Source organism: Terrapene carolina, unplaced genomic scaffold (assembly GCF_002925995.2).
Source record: "Terrapene carolina triunguis isolate 2854851 unplaced genomic scaffold, T_m_triunguis-2.0 Scaffold66, whole genome shotgun sequence".
Lineage (NCBI taxonomy): Eukaryota > Metazoa > Chordata > Testudines > Emydidae > Terrapene > Terrapene triunguis.
In genome coordinates this window covers 60,099,992-60,117,355 of record NW_020664417.1, presented here as the reverse complement: position 1 = coordinate 60,117,355, position 17,364 = coordinate 60,099,992, and the positions used below count along the sequence as shown (strand labels likewise).

General features: G+C 42.9%; 1 protein-coding gene across 1 annotated transcript in view; it reads left to right on the top strand.

Moving 5' to 3' along the window:
• The first annotated feature begins 211 nt into the window (after window positions 1–211).
• The window catches only part of LIMCH1 (LIM and calponin homology domains 1), a 292,532-nt gene continuing 275,379 nt past the window's right edge, over window positions 212–17,364 (top strand). Inside the window, exon 1 of the mRNA XM_026647957.2 lies at window positions 212–378. Within this exon, the coding sequence (XP_026503742.1) occupies window positions 280–378 (99 nt within the window). The 5' untranslated portion in view covers window positions 212–279. The remainder of the gene's footprint in view (window positions 379–17,364) is intronic.

Sequence of the window (17,364 nt, the reverse complement as noted above, 5' to 3'; positions counted from 1 at the left end):
GAAGGCAAAGCGGCTCCATCAGTGACAGTCTGTTTTTATTTTTAGCTGGCCGCTCGGCTCGCATTGCAGGGGGGCGGGGAAGGAAGGAGGCTGGCTCCCAGCGGGGCGGCAGGACGGGGACACCAGCGGAGAGGTTACCGCAGGCGAGCAGCAGCCAGCCGGGCTGCAAGCTGCTCCGAGGCAGGGAGCAGCGGCCTCTAGCTCCAGGATCTGCCTGGGGGGTCACTCGGCTCTTCCGCGCGAGCCTCCTGCAGCGGAGGCACCGGCAAGGCTTTGCAAATGGCCAGTCCTCGGCTAGAGCGGGAAGAAATTCAGCCTCTGCAGCGGGACGCTGCCCGTCCGGAGCCAGCCTTCGCCGAGGCGCGGCACTGGATCGAGGTAAGAAGCCCTCGCTGGTCGCTTGGTAAACGGGCACCCTCTGAATTTCTCCTTTCCCGTGCGGGAAGCATCTAGTTACAAAAGAGGAAGGACCGGCCAATTTTCCTCCTCTCAGCGATTGTGGGTTTTTAACTTCACCCAGCCACCCGCCCCCTGCTTCCCCTATAGAATAATGCCCCCCCCCCCGTGCGATTTGCAGATGGATTGGCAAATTAACAAAACACATGCCCCAAATCTCAGTTCCTCTTCATTGGCACGGCTGCAAAGGGAGGTTCGGTGCAATGGAGCAGGCGCTGGAAGAGATTTAAACTGTTGCAGATTAACGGGCGCGCATTGTGTGGTTGTTTGGATGGGGGGTTTCTTTTTTTTTTTTTTTTTTTACTCCCCGCCTCTCTTCCCCCGTTAATCTCTTAATCGCATTGGTTTCCTCTGCACCGAAAGGAGACGAGCGCTCGTAAACAAGAGCTTGATTAAGAAGATGACACCACAATCGCCTCTCGTTTTGTGCGTTAGAAAGGTGGTGTGCAGTGCAGGCCATTCAGGTGTTGAACCACGCGTGCTTTGCAATTATCTGTCTGTCTATGGCATCTGCTGAGCGCTGAAACGGGCTGGGGATTTGCAGTCTCTCTGATTTGGATCAGATGTCTCTGTATTACTAATTCATCCCTGTGGATATGCATATGTTTCCTTGGGTAGCACTTCATGCACTACTGTGTATAGAGATCGGGCTAGTGAAAAAGAGCTGCCAGTGCAAACATTCAGCGTAATGAGAGGGGAAATGACTTGCCCAGTATAGGCTGTGCTGATCGGTATGCGGTTGCAGATGAGGACGGTGGCTATGATGATCCATGGGAGTAACACTTTCACAGTGAGAAGGTCATTCTGGATTGACTGACATGCAGATTGTTGTGTGACTGATTTACAGTGCCTGTTGTTAACTAGGTCTGTAAGAATGCAAGAACTTTCCATGGCACCAGTACAGCTTCCTTCCTTGATAACTATGATTCTCTCTTTAACTATGAGTTGGTCTTGCTCTACCGACAGGGTGAAAACACTTTATTTAGTCACTGTTCTCTCATGTTTATAATACATAAAGATATTATATATCCAGACTGTCATGAAATTTGATAGTGCATCCAGCATGGAAAGATAGAGCTCTTTACATAGGCGTTAATCTAATCACCAGTACAGAGCACTCAGGAAAACTGTTGTGGTATCATGGTTTATTCCACTGTTTCCTTGAGCTGCAGGTTCCTAAATTTTAATTGAAGCCCTGAATAGATCTCTGCAGTTTCTATTTTAACAAAGTGTTTAGGAAAAATAATACTTTAAATTTGTTCTGAGACTGTTAAAAGCTAGATTAATTTCCGAGGGATACTTCTGACAGATCTATGAAGAATAATGGTTCTTGTTCTGATATTAAATAAAAGGGTAATATTGAGCCAGAGTTGAGTAAAACTGCACTGATGAGGAATTGGTGGCAATTGTGTGTGTCTGTGCTCCTCCCACCCCCAAAGAAAAATAGAAGAGGTCCAGAAACTAGGGTGACCAGATGTCCCGATTTTATAGGGACAGTCCTGATTTTTGGGCCTTTTTCTTATATAGGCTCCTATTACCTCCTACTCCCTGTCCCGATTTTTCACATTTGCTGTCTGGTCACCCTACCAGAAACTGGAAATGAAAATGATGAGAACATGGAAAGGCTTCTATATTTAGGAGAAGATGAAAAGATAGGGACTGGTATCTTTAAAGAAAAGTCAAATAAATTAAAGGGAACATGACAGGTATATAAAATATTGACTAGTATGGAGAAGGTAAGGAAAGTGCTTCTATTTACCCCTTCTTACTATGCAGAGACCAGAAAACATAAAAGTATTGCCTTTGAATTGCATTGTAAAGCTGAGAGAAAATAGTACTCTTTTTTTCATACAGTACATAGTTACTTTATGACTATGAGTTCCACTGGGTTATGATTGAAACTAAGAGTTGAGTGGGATTCAAAATGATTAGACATATGTGTAGTGAGACATCTGTAGTTCCATTATATGATGATATATGGAGTTTAAATCCTGCGGCTTCAGAGAGTAAACCAAAAACTGCCGGAGGTTTGGAAGAAACTTTCCCAGGAGCAGTTTATTCCACAGTTCACCAGGATAGGGATTCTTCTATCTTCCTCTATGCATTCTGTTCTGGACTAGATGGACCGACCAGTGTTCTGAACAAGGAAGGCAATTTCTTCCTTTCTGAAAGTCTCTTTTGTTTCCATTCCCATGGCATGGGGATGTATCTATCTAGGTTTCTATATTGCATCCATGTGTATATATCACCTTCTATACAGCATTGTCTGTATGTTTTTTCTCTCTTCTTAACCATTTGGTATGGAGAATTTGGCATTGTGCGCTGTGCAATCTCATTGCTGTTGACAAATGTGAAGTGCATTATTATGACTTTTATATCTTAATGTGAACGTGAAACTGCTGAAATAACCCCTGTTCCTTTCAACAGGAAATATTTCAGGAACATAGAAATTACCATGTTTGATTAAACCAGTGGCCCCTTGAGTCCAGTATCCTGTCTCTGACAGTGGCAAACTGTCTTCCTAGTGATTCAGTGGAAGGTCGAAGAAACCACATATTTGGCAGATATGGGTTAATCTGCCCTCTACATCAGGTCTCTTCTTAATCCGTAACAGATTGGTTTAAGCCTGAAAGAAGGAAGTCTAATATCTCTTCCAAAACTGTTGTCAGCTTTGACTGTTCTAACTGGACAGTTTGGTGCAAAGCAAGTCCCTACACTCAACTTGATGGTGCCTGTTTGTTTGTAACACAATAACTTTTGAATGCCACATCCAATCAATTCTAAAATTTTAGGGAATGTTCTAGGCATCACTGGGACAAATACTATATTTTTATGGTGAAAATAAGAAAACCAGAAGGGGGCAATGGAGGACACATAAGCCCCTGGCATCTAGTTAGCAGATCCAGCAGTGTCAGCCAGATCTCTAATTATCTACAGCTCAAAGAACCAGTTGATAGCAGCTTTAACACCTTCCAGCATCATCCACTCCTCCTTTCCCTGCCCCCAAATCCCTCAGCTCTGCCCATCCTCCGACTACATTTTAAAATTGTGACACCCTGAATGAATCATCCTGGACAGAAAGAAAAGAAAAATCATAATGGGGGGCCATACAGAGCCCATGGTATGGGGAAGAAGGTCATGGGGTGCTTGTGGAGGGATGCAAGTAGCCCCTTTTTAACATGCAATCTTCTAGCTGTTAGGTTCAACTATTTATCTCAACTGCTTTTATTGGCCTCCCCACTAGTACCTGCACACCTAACAATTCTTAATGTATTTCTCCCCACAACACCCTTGTGAAGTAAGGAAGTACTATTTGTCAGATGAGGAACTGAGGTACCGAGACAGTAAGTGACTTGTCCAAGGCCATATAAGATGTGGTGGAGTAGGGACTTGAACCCAGTTTTCCTGGGTCTCTGGCTAGTGTCCTAACTACTGGACCATCCTTCTTTATTTAAAGCCCATTTGAATCTTGCTAGTTTTTAGTCTCTGTGACCTCTTCTGGCTATGAATTCCATAGTTTAACTTGGTGTATGGAAGTTTTTCAAGGGGAGGTAGATTTGATGTGACTTATGTAGTACAGAAGATGGTATATTGAAATTCTATTGACTTTTTTTCTGATTAGATCATAAATCTGCTTAATATTTTAGGAAACCATAATTCCACCTTACACCATGTGTTTAGTTTCATATAAATATAAACAATACTCCTCTTTTGTGTAATAGTAACCCAGTATTTTAGTTTTGCTTGGCATACACTGTTTAGATTTAAGCACCTCATTAATAACAAAATGGACTGTATTGGTAGCACTGAGAAGACTTAAAATAAGTGATGTATCTGTATGGAGGGCATTTCTTTTGGTGCAGTCTGCATTATTAAAGGTTCAGTATCCCATTTCAATTAGTGCATCTCAATTTCACTGAAAGAATAGATCGGCCTTGCACAGTATAATGGGTTACTACAGCAAAACAACAAATCTCATTTAGTCTAGTGGCTTGTAATTTTGAAATGTCAGTGCTCTCTGATATGCTGATTTTTCTCAAATTAGAATAACTGATGATTTGAAAGAACATCTGTAAAAGCAGTTATTCACACCACAACAATTCATACGAGGATAGTACAGCAGTAAAGTTGCACTTAGTGCTGGAGTAATTCCTGGGGTATTGTTATCTCATAATTGTACCTCTTAGGCTTCCCTCATTATGCTGTATATTCACTGTTGGGACTTTGTTCAACTACGGATTGCTTTCCCATAGACTTGTACTACTTAGAAAATTTGCCAGCTGATAAGAATGCTTCCTTTATGGCTACTTGGTAATAATAAACAAGTCCTGTTTTCTCTCTCCTCCGCACTTGTCCTTTGAATTTGCTGTCCCTGGAGGTGTGCACGCTGCATAGGCTAAAAATATCTCTTAATAAAGATCCCTCCCATTTGAAAAAAAATAATCATGTGTTCCCTCTAGAGATGACTTTTGTTAGGTAGAAATTTCCCAGACTATTGGCTTGTTGGATTGGGTCGGGTTACTGGGCAAACCTGCTGGCTTTATAAGGCCACGTCTCTATGTACAGCACTGTAGCAGCTCAGTTGCACCGATACAGCTGCAGCGTGTCTGGTGAAGATGCTTTATGCCAATAGGGGAGAGCTTTCCCACTGTCATTTAAAAAAACACCTCTGCAAACAGCAGAAGCTGTTAGTAGGAGAAGCTGTGCACATGAGTTCTTATGTTGATATTACTATGTCGCTCAGATGGATGGAATATTCACGCCCGAAGCAACATACGTTTTGCCAACATAGGCTGTAGTGTGGATCAGTGGCTCTCAACCTTTACAGACTCCAGCCTTTCAGGAGTCTGATTTGTCTTGTGTACCCCAAGTTTCACTTCACTTAAAAACTATTTGCTTACAAAATCAGACATAAAAAGACAATAGTGTCACAGCACACTATTGCTGAAAAATTGCTTACTTTCTCATTTTTACCATATCATTATAAAATCAATTGGAATATAAATATTGTACTTACATTTCAGTGTACATAGAGCAGTATAAACAAGTCATTTTATGAAATTTCAGTTTTCTACTGACTTCACTAGTGCTTTTTATGTAGCCTGTTGTAAAACTAGGGAAATATCTAGATGAGTTGATGTACCTCCAGAAGACGTACGTGTACCCCTAGTTGAGAACCACTGGTGTAGACCTAGCTTGTGACTTCTGCCTTGAGGTGGCATAAGTTTTAAGTTCATAGTGGAAATAACAGTTTTTGAAGGGATGGGAGGCAGGGGAATGGAGCAGGGGGCGAATCAAAAACACTTATCTGGTGATGTAATTCATCTTATTCTGGGATTAAGATGAAAATCCATCTTTGAATCCTTAAAAGGGCATGGAATGATAAAGCATGCAAGAAAATCCTATGAACTTACTCCTGGGGGGAATTCTGCGCCCCTCAGTGGCGTAGCCAGGTGGAGGGAACAGGGGGAGCAATTACAAAAAAAGGCGCCACCCACTGCGGCACTTTTACTCACCCGGCGGCGCTTTTACTGACAGGGCGGTGCTCCGGGTCTTCGGTGGCACCTCAGCAGCGGGACCTTCACTCACTCTGTGGGTCTTCGTTGGCATTTTGGCGGCGGGTCCTTCGGTACCACCGAAGACACCCGGAGCTAGTGAAGGGCCCACCGCTGAAGTGCCGCTGAAGACCAGGAGCACTGCTGGGTGAGTAAAAATTAAAAAGGCGCCACTTGTGCTCAGTGGAAGAGTGGCCATTGCCCCGCTCCCCCCCAGCTACACTACTGGCCCCACTGTGCATGCGCAAAATTCATGTGCTGCGCAGACTTTTTTTTTCTCAGCAGAAAATAACTTTTGCCGAGAAGTGCTGCAGCAGTTATGAATTTTGCCCACCAGTGGCCTTTGTGGAGCCAGAACAGCGAGCAGCCCCAGCTGCGGATAGGGAAAAGAAGAGGCTGCCTTCCCCACAGGACCAGGTCAGGAGGTATGGGATATGGTGGGACAGACAGAGTGGGGCATGTGGGGCTGCTGGGGTGGGGGGTCCCAGACTAGAGTTCAGAAGGGCAAGTGGTGGGGACAGACTGGGGTGGGGGCTGAATGGGAGTGGGGTGCAGGGACACATTGGGGCAGGGATGGATGAGTGGGGGTGCTGGGACACATGGGGATGGGTGAGGATGAGGGCTGAGTGGGGGCACAGGGCCACATGGTGATGGGAGAGGAGGGGTGCAAGGACACAAGGGGATGGGGGAGGGGGAGGGCTGAGTGGGGCACAGGGCCACATGGGAATTGGGGAGGGGGTATAGGGACACATGGGGATGGTGGGAAGAGGGGTGACTGAATGGGAGAGGCTAGGGGTCAGCCAGGGTCTGCATGGGGAAGGCTCCCTAACAGTCCCTCCCCCCACCTATAAAAATCCCAACTGTTCCATACTTCTCCCACCTACCCAGGCTCCCTCCCCACAATTACTTCCCTATTCCTCAGCTCCTCTGTTACCCCTGACTCCCCCAAGCCTTTGCACTGCTTCTCAGGGGTGTGGGAAATACGTTTCTGTATTGTAGTGTAGATGAATTATTACTCAAAGTTCAGTAATAATATGCCTAATAGGGAATCTATTTCTCAAAAATAAATAAATATTCCTGAATCTCTTTTGTTGTCTGTATTGTTACAGACATATTTGCTGACAGGTATTTTGAAGTAAATTACCAAAATAATTGAAACTGGTGTGAATATATTGTTGTTTTTGGCAAATAAAATATGCAGAATTTTAAAATATCGTGCACAGAATTTTTAACTTTTTGGTGCAGCATTCGCCCAGTATGTCTGAAAACGAAACCTCTTTATGGGGGAATACCTCTGGCTCCCAATATATGGCTGGTGCTCTGAGGCTTAAGGTCTCCACTGCAAAAAACAAATTTTAAGAGGTGAGGGGAGGAATTCATTGACACAATCTTGACTACTGAGTTAAGGAATCTCAACTGGAAAACCTATTCGAGTAGCTAGTGATCTAAAGTACAGTGAAAGGCATTCAGGTTTAATATAAACAATTAGCTTAAACACACTCATCACGTTCAAAACCCACTTGTGATATGTGCTTTGAGAGAGTGCTCTAACCTTATTTGATGGGCACTTGAGGTAGTTTATGCTTATTTATATATAAACACTCATCAAATGATTCGGACCCATTGAGTTGAGCACATTGCTAGACTGTCCTTATTTCTATTACCCTTTTCTTCCTTTCGCTGTTTGTTTAAACTCCTCTTTCACTTGCAGTGGTTTGTGTGAGAGCCTTATGGCAGGAACTTTATCTACCTGTGTATTAGTACAGCTCCTAGCGCAGAGTGCCCCAGTGCAGTTTGGGTCCTTTAGGCACTAATACAATATAACTAATTCTCCCCTCTCCCCCCCCCTTTTTTTTTTTTTTTGGTGCTAAGTAGGGGGCAGAGCTAGCAAAGCTTTCTTGATGCAGGTAGTTCTTGTGAAGCCAATACAGCTATCCTTGGAAGCATGTGAGTAAAGTTATTCACATGCAGAGGTTTGTATAGTATCCTACCCTCAATAATTACATTATTATCCAACTGTTGAATGAAAATTGGTTAGCTGGTGAATTAACCTATGGCTTTGAATGGAGCAGTGGCTTACCTAACTTATGCTTATCTAGCAGTAGTTGTAACTGAAGCTTTCTTTCCCTGATATCAGAAGAAATTAATGAGTTTGTTAGTAAAATCTGCTGGGGATAGACTTACTGGAAATAACAAATGTTTTTACATCGTCCCATTTTAAGTGTAGAGACCAGTCTGTTGGTCCACTGCTCTTGCTGTTCTGCATGATGAGTACCACAGGCTTTTAATGCATGAGACCAGCTGGTGATGAGAACTCTCAGGCAGATAGAGACTGGATATGATATAAGATTTATGCATTTAGGGTCCAATTCAAAGCCCATTGAAGACCATGGAAAGACTCTCGCTGACTTCAATGGGCTCTGGATCAGGCCCTTTGTCGTTGTTAGGAGGATGTTGGTCATAGCCTGAGAATGACTCTTTGGACGAGACTGAGGTCCGTGGCTCGTTTCTGTTCTTAAATGGGCATATGTCCAGAAGGAGGCCACTGACTTCACAAGGGTTACTCCAGACTTAGAGTGAAATTCTGCCCTCATTTAAATCAATACATCTGCTCCAGGCAGAGTTGGTTACCACGGACAAGTGGATAGAATACATCAAACTATTCAGTCTGGCTAAAATAACCCTCTTTCTTCAGGCTATCACCTTCTGGAGTGTTTTCCTTTCCCAGTTGCTTAGCAAACAACCTCCTCTCCTTTATATATGGGCCCAATTCCCTTATTGTGAGATCACACTACTAAGCCATGTCACAAGTGGCCCTTGGCATGAGGTTGTGGGTGGGAATGGTCAGAACAACAATGTACTTGATAATGTTAAAGAGCAAATGTCAGTAGTGCAGGACTAAACTGTGCAATGTCTTACAACTGTATTAATTTGAAGGAGGGGAGGGAAATGTTCTCTCAGAACTTATTTTTAAATTCTTTGCTTCATCATCAAGAGACTACAAATAAGAAAAAAATAGCCACCCTTAATGCTGGACCCTGCAATATTGTTCTGCTGCTATCCAGTCAGTAGAGAGGACCAGCTTAATAACAAAACCAATTAACCCTATTCCAATAAGTCTGCTGATGTTAATTGTGTAATATTTTTGAGGAATAAGTAAGTGATTTGGTTGGTCCTCAGGAAATAAGGTGAGATGTTGACTAAATAGGGAGAAAGAAAAAGCTGATGGGGAGAGCGGTGTTATTTTCAGTTTTCTAACACTAGACGGCTCTTCTGTCGGATAAAAACTAGGCGATAAAACCTATGTATCTCTGTATGGAAAAACCTGCCAACATGGAAACTGGTCTTATCCAGTTACCTGTGGATGGACACTTCTGGATTTGGGCTCTCTAATTATTCCAGGTGAAAAAAATTGTAACAATACTATATCAAAATTAATAAATATTATCCCCCCTATGTTTAGCCAGGATCTTAGAGAGAAAAGCCCTCAATATGTCCTAGGGATTAACTATGAACAGACATATTCAGTTGATTAGAAAAGGTTTTCTGTGGACCAAGATATTGTTCAGATTGCAATAGGGTATTTAAGGACAACAGTTCCAATAATGTGTAGCTTTTTCTTTAAAAAAAAAAAAAAAAAATTCAAAGGGTACTTCCTGTGAAGAAGTCTGGTGTCTTGCAGTACTTTTCTGCTGTGTGGCTTCTGTAATGGAGATCAAAATCCTTAGTGACCGGTCCCTACACAATTCAGTCCTTAAGACTCTAGCACTCTTCTTTTATGTAGCTGCAGTTTGTATGCCCTTGCAGGGGAGCATTGAAAGTCACTTAACATTCTCTTTGACACTACAGGAGTATTTTGGAAGCTGTGGATCAGGACCCCATTGTGCTAGGCACTGTATAAGCACAGAACGCCTTATTCTTATGGCTTTGCTCAACTATGGCCTTTTTAAACAGGTCATGTTGTCCTTTCCTCTTCTGGAAAAACTTCTTAAGGCAATACGAAACATGTTGCTGCCAAATTAACTATTTTTCCTAGATAACTTGTGCTATTTTTGGTTTAGAAAGCTTCACATTTTCTTTACCTTGGATATCATCGGTTGCCTTGGTTTTGAGACCTTAATCTCACTGAAGTCATTATGTACCCTGGTTGGCCAACATGGAATTGAAATTACTTTTATCACCATTACAGGAAAGGCACTTGGTATGAAGTGCAAGTTTAACAGATGACAACTCAAAAATGTTGAGTCCTTCTAAAATAGTCTTGTGCTCATGTTAATATTTGATTAGAACATTCCTCTAGCATTAGAATCCGTGTCAGCCAGTCTCAGCAGAATAACTTGCGTAATATTGTTAAATAGCTTTTAAAAAATTGCTAATAATTTGGTATAATGGATGTCCACTTGAGATACTTAAGGCTGCAACTAAACTACGTGAGGTGGAAAAATCCTTTTTATAATCGAATCAACAAAAAGTCAAGTCGATTTCAACATTGGTAGGTTGAGGGTCGCGGGGAAGTATTTCAATTTTGAAGAGAGTCCTGCATTGTAACACGCCCCTTTTTAATTTTTTTTCTTTTTTAAAAGGCAGGAACAGGGAGAAGAACCTACTTTGGTGGCCTCCCCTGACTGACTTAATTTAAAATCATATTTGACAAGCTAAAATTGTGAACAATCACATTGCTATGGCTTGTTGGCTCCAGAGGATTGTTGATTCATTGGGAACTCCCAAGGCCAGGGAGCAGCAGAAAGTAGATAAGGAGATGAGGGTTCTTCAATCCCCACATCTCCTGTGTGGAGCCAAGGGAGCAAGACTGGGTGGGAGGGAAATGCCCTCCATAATGCTACATCTCCTTCCTCCCTCACCTTCTCCTGAACTTTCTGCTCTCACCCCTTTCCTTCTTCCCTCAAACCTTTTGAGGCTCCCAAGGGGGAAAAAGGCCAGCTTCTGCAGGCCTTGCTAGATCTGCATTGGGAGGGGCTAGAGAGAGCATGGCTTTGTAAAGAGGGCTTTCATCTCTCTACATGGCCCTTCTGAGATATGCAGAAGAGGGAAACCTTGCAGAAAGCCCCAGGTGGTTTCCTGGCACCTTTCCTTCAGTCCTAGAAGACTCATTGGGACCACTCTCTGCCTCCTTGGCCTGTTGGGGTCAGGGCTGAGTAGGCTACCGGTTAGTGTCTCCTAAGTCTGGTAGATTTGTGAGGCTCTCAAAGAGCTAAGGCCTATGGGGTGGGCTGATAAAGTTTGCAGGATGCACTGGCTGTTGGACTGGGAAAGTTTTCTCAGGCTAGGGTTGTGGGTGAATGGGTGATGGAATCTTTATGCCCCGGTACTCCATGCAGGAGATAGCAGGAGTGGCACAGGAGTTCTTCAGTCACCATGACCCCCCCCCCCCACTATGTGGGGTAGGAACAAGTGAAGGAAGGCTTTTTATTTTTATTTATGTTTTTATTTATTTTGCTGACTCCTGCCAGCTACATTCCTTCCCTTCCTGTGACTGTTAAAAAGCCAACAGGCAGACAGCTGGACTTCTGTGTACCTCCTGTGTTCTTTAGAAGGAGAGCCCTGGTCCTGAGGAAGTAGAGAAACTTTCAAGAGTGGGGTTCCCTTTTTATGGGCCTTAGTGGGCTTTAGTTTTTACCAAGCTCAAGTGCCCCCCAAAATCATGTCAGGCCCCCCAAAAATCGTGATTGGCTTAAAAATTAACTTGTTTAAATTTGAGTTTTTTACTTTAAGGTGCATTTGAGTGATGGTTGAAGTTTTTCTCGCTAACCATGAGGGCTAGAAACGTGCTTTACAATAATAAATAGAAAGGGAGGTTTCTCAACTAATAACAAGATTCCAGGAGCTGGGGCTTCAAGCTGGGTTCATGATTTTAGAGCAAGTCTTGCAATTTGGTTTAACGCTAGAGTTTGCAGCATCAGGACTTCAGTACAAAGGATCATTGTTGACTGTAGGTGGCAGGGGACTTTGCCAGAAACCTAAGGGGGCATTTGCTTCCTGTGGACTCCTACAAGTCTGATGGATTGAGACTTTCCTCTTGGGGGGCCTGCTGGGGTCTGGAAAGGAGCCCTGTTCTTCCAGTAAACCTTAGCATTCAATAATGCTAGAGGTTAACTTTTTCCCCCTGCCCCAGTTTATTGGAAATTAAGGTCTCATTTCCACAAGCCACAGTCTCTCACCTAAATGACCACAGGCTTTACATTCTCTCTCTCTCTCTCTCTCTCTCTCTCTCTCTCTCTCTCAGTAGAGACAACAGAAGCAAAACCTCCTACTTGTATTGTATAATATGATGCTGATATTAATGAGTACAACAATCATGAGCAAATATGAGCAGAATGGTTTCAAGACTACAGTAGAAATGGGGCTGTGATTATATTTACTTCCAAGTGCACTGAATTCAGAAATCCACAGGACTAGGTCTACAATCTGCCATTGTAGACCGAGGGGGTGAGGAGATTGGATCTAGATGAATTTGGGTTGTTGTTTTTTTAAAATGGTTATAAACAAAATGCATTCCCCTTCCTCACCAACTCTTAACCTAGTTAGTTTTGAACTACAGCATTTGTATTTGAAATGCTTTCAGATCTGACTTATTTTAATGGCTTTTGAAAACGGGCTTGATTTGAAAGTCTTAAAATGGGAATTTATGACTAATAGTATTTAGTGTTTGGGTTAAGGTTGTTACATCCCTTAGAGACAGGTGACTTGGAAAAAGTCCAGTCTTCCATTTTAGTATTCATGGAGACATAAAATAGATCCATGCTCTTTTAATACTGGGAGTGGTGGGTGACAAGGGTTGGAAGAGTAGGTGGGAATAGGAGCAGAGAGGTTGGGTGATTTGGGGGAGGGGAAGGACACTAGGAAGAGGGACATGGGGGTCTGGGAGAAAGTAATGGCAGGGATGTCTGTCAGCCCCATGTGTGTGCCATGATCTGGTGGTCCTCAGCCCATTCACAGGGGCATGACCCCTACCCTCCCTCATATGAATCAGGTTCTGGAGAGTGCTTGCCTATTTGTGTAAGAGGGTCTGATCCCCTCTCTCTACCCATCCATGTGAGCTGGATCAATGTGGGGGTCCCTGCCCCCTGTATGTATGCCAAGCTCTGGGGGCCCCTTGCCCATCTATGGTGGTATGACCCCTCCCTCTGCCATCCTCATGTGAGCGAGGTTCTGGAGGAGCTTGCCTTTCTTGTGGGGTCTGAGCCTCTCTCCCTTCCTGTTCATCTAAGCTGTGATCTGGGAGCCCTGCCCTTGTGTGTGCATCACAATCTGAGGGGTTTTTTTTGTCCATCTATGGGGGTGTGACCCTGCATCCCTGCCCTCCCTCATTTGAGCCAAGTTTGGGGCTTGCCTTTCTAGGGTGTCTGAGCCCTTCTCCCTACCCTACTCATGGAAGCTGGGATCTGGGGTGCTTTGTCCATCTAAGAGGGGTTGAGCCGATCTCCCTGCTCTCCCCACCCATAAATCAGGATCTGGAGAAGCCCTGCCTCTCTGGGTGGGGAGCTGAGAACAGGCATGCTTGGAACACACTGGTGAGACTAGGGTGAGGAGCTGAGAATGGGTATGCTTGACACAAATCCGTAACTCTCTAGCAACGGGGTGGAAAGGTTTTTAGCTATTGTTTCAGGCTCTATTGGTCCCCACTGGATATTCTGTTTCATTTGAGTACATATCATTGAGATGAATAGGCCCCTTAACACCTCTCTGAGCCTGCTGTGATGCTGATAGATGTCTAGAGCTCCTTCTGTCCTTTCCATTCTTTCTTCCTTTCACTTCATACAGTAATATAGAGGAGTGCCAGCTTTGCTCTAGCTAAGGTTGGGAAGTCCTTCCTGTTCAAAGGATGATTATTCTAAGGGTATGTCTACACTGGAAACTTCAAAGTGCTGCTGCGGGAATCCTCCCATGGCAGCGCTTTGAAGTGTGAGTGTGGTCACGCATGAGCTTTGGGAGAAAGCTCTCTCAGTGCTCCTGATAATCCAGCTCCACAAGGGGATTAGCTCCGAGCGCTGGGAGCGTGACTGTCTACAGCCTGTCTACACTAGTGCTTTAAAGCGCTCAGACTTGCTGTGCTTAGGCGGGTGATTTTTCACACCCCTGAGTCAGCAAGTTAGAGCGCTATAAAATGTAAGTGTAGACAAGCCCTATATCTGTATATGCACATGGATTGTCTTGAAACTTGCTGTGGCTCAAGGGAGAGTAGGATTAGTGACCCAAATGTGGGGTCATCTGAGCAAGTGGTTCCCAAGATACGGTCCACCCACCCAGCATTTCATTAAATCCACAGATTCTAGCAACTGGACAGAAATCTGAGAATGAACTGTAAACATTTGGGAAGAATCTACCTCTGCCTCTGTTTTGTTTTGTTTTATTGGGGGTGCAGCGGGTGGAGCGGAGTTGTTGAGAAATATAATCTGAATATAGCAGAATATTCAAAAGGTGCTGAAACCATTTTTTGGGGGAAAGGCTTGATGTTTCTCCATTCTTCTCTCCTCTTTTTAAAATTCAGATATTATTAAAAAAATCAGTTACTATCAATAGCAAATAAGAGCTGATGTTGCCTCCAATCAGCCCATGGTGCCAGCCTCCATCGTGTGCTTGTTAAACGTACAAAGAAGTACTTTCGTGCTTTCTCCCAGGCTGCCCCTCATGCTTGGGAGGAGCTCCCTGTAAACATCTGTAAAGCTACCTCATTGTCCACCTTTAAAACACTCCCCCCCCCCGCCTTCTCAAACCATCTCTTTTGCCTACTCTCCCTACAAAAATGCTTGACCATGGTTAGTCTGCTGGGGTACTGAGACCCTTGTCAGTCATGCTGACCAGTATTATCTCAAATTGCTATATTACTCCCCTGTCTGTATCTGTTTGTCTTTTTATTTATACGTATACTTTTTTTTTATACTTAATGTAAGCTCTTTGGGGCAGGAACAGTTTTTTTTTCCTGTGATTTTCGTACAGCATCTTGCACAATGGGGTCCAGACATAGGGCTCTCAGGTTCTACAGTAATACAAATAATAAATAACTTGTTTTCTAGCCTTCTGCTTCCAAAAGCTTTTTTAATTGAAAAACAAACACCCTTGAAACATTAGGTAAATCCTGCTATTTGGCAAAGAGCTGTTTTAAGGAGAGATTGCATTTTTGGAGAAGAGGGGAAAAGGGAAGAATAAGAAGAGAAGGGTAATTGGTTGACCCACTGCTGTGGTAATCCCAGAAGTTCAATACTGAAATCCTTGATTTATCTTCAGTCATGTGAACAGTTTGATTCCTTTCAATGGGATAATTTGCATGGGTAAAGTTTTGCAAGATGTGGTCTCTTGAAACTTTCCTAAAGTCCAAGAGTGTGGCTGTTAATGTGAAAACTAAATATTCAGCCTAGCAAAATAAATACATATATGTGACAGCAACAGTACTATATGTTGTAATGTCCTCCTTTGTGCCACCAAAAGCCAGGGAGATAATCCTAAGCGGACTTTGAACACTGTGGTTAGGACATAGAATAAAAGTTTTGATTTTTTTTTTTAAGTGTTGTTTGCCAGTATGTTGATTCATGAAAGATGTTAAAGAAAACGAGCTGCTTCTGTAGAAGACTGTAACAAGATGGGCAAAATATCAGGATGAATCAGTTGTAAAGGTGACTAACCTGATTAGGAAGAACAACACTAAATTTTTATGAAAACCTCCCCACAATATTTTAGCCTTTGGAAACCCTACAAGAAAATTCATCATAAATCTTAAAAGTTCAGGCAGCTTAAAGACCCTTTATCTTAAAAAAAAAAAAAAAAAAATAAATATTTTTTAAAAATAAAAAAAAACCAAAAAACCTCTTTGTTTTTTTTTTTTTTTTTTTTTTTTTTTTTAAGCGCTGCACCCATTTCACTTTCCCTGGAGATATCATTCTGCACAGATGTAGTGTGCAGTTTCTTCCTGGATGTTTAATTTTTGACAGTCCACTTGCTTAAAAAATGCCCAACTTAAGTTAAAATCAATTTGAAAGGACCCTTAGTCTTGCAACTTTTTTTTTTTTTGCTGCCCACTGGAAGCACTAGGTCTAGGAATGTTCAAATCTCAGCCTCAAACTGCCCAGGCATGCAGGGCACTTCTAAAAGTGGAAGTAGCGGCTGTTCCTCAGTGATTCCTGGCATTCAGAGTGTTCCAGATTGGCACATCGCAGCTGGGTAGCTCAGAAATCCCTGGGGAGGAGATGATTGTAGGGGGAGCAGGGTGTTAAAAATAAAACTGGTCAAGCTGCTTGAGTTTGTAGGAATGTCTACGCCACTATTTTAAATGCAATCCCAAGTCTGTAGACCCAGGTTCTTAGACTTGCTACTGTGTGTGTGTTGCAATGTAGAAATACCCTAGTCACGAGTAGCTTTGCCAAGTAACTTCCCTTCCTCCCCTCTCTGCTCCACACCCCCTCCTCCTTTTTTTAACATGAATATATCCCAGGCAACAGACCACTACGTTTTTCAGATGTTAATTCATGGGTGGTGGTCTTTTGCGATAACTCTGTAGCTGGATTAATTTATATCTCCACACTTGGAGAATGAGGTGCATTCAGCGCTTAAGACTTCTCAGAGAATGTTAAGCAAAAACAGCTTTACTTTTTAAAAGTAGAAAAACCCAGCCTAGTGCATTTGTTACTTTTGCCATTTTATACCTTCACACACATCTGTTTTTTGTGATTCGCTTCGGGGGAAAAATACATCTCTTCAATAACTTACTGAAAATATGAAATATTGAGGTGTTTTTGGCAACGGACATAATTAAAATAAAAGATCTAGTAGAGAACTTGTCTTCAAATGCTCTAGGGTTTTATCAATTTTTCATTCTCTATAGATTTTTCTGAGCTCTTAGATATTACCATTTGCTTAAAAAATGAAATGTTTATTTTTGGTTCTCACCCAATTTAAAACACAATCTTTCACCAAAATGTGGAATCTGCCTTGAATCCATGTCTGCTTATTCTTCAAATAGTGGTTAATTCCTTTTTTGAAAAAAATCTATGACAGCCTGCAACATAACATATACTTTTTGGAAGAGAGCACATTGGATTTTTCTTTTCATCTAAGGATTGAAGTCTTCTTTAGTGGTGCAAAACTTGATGTGGTGTGGGTGTCCTGTGTATCGCAGGAACCAGCATTTATTTAATATAGTTCCAGAGCTCTCATCTCCTCTACTGCTCCTTGGAGCTCAACCAAAGGGGGGGGGGGGGGGGAAGAGTCTGGGCTCAAAGCAACCACTATATCTTAAACTTCTGATGAATGAACATTTAGTAGTGTTCACCCTGCTCCGCCTCATTCCAAGCAGTTACAAATCTGATGTGGAGAAGTAAATAAGAACATAAGAATGGCC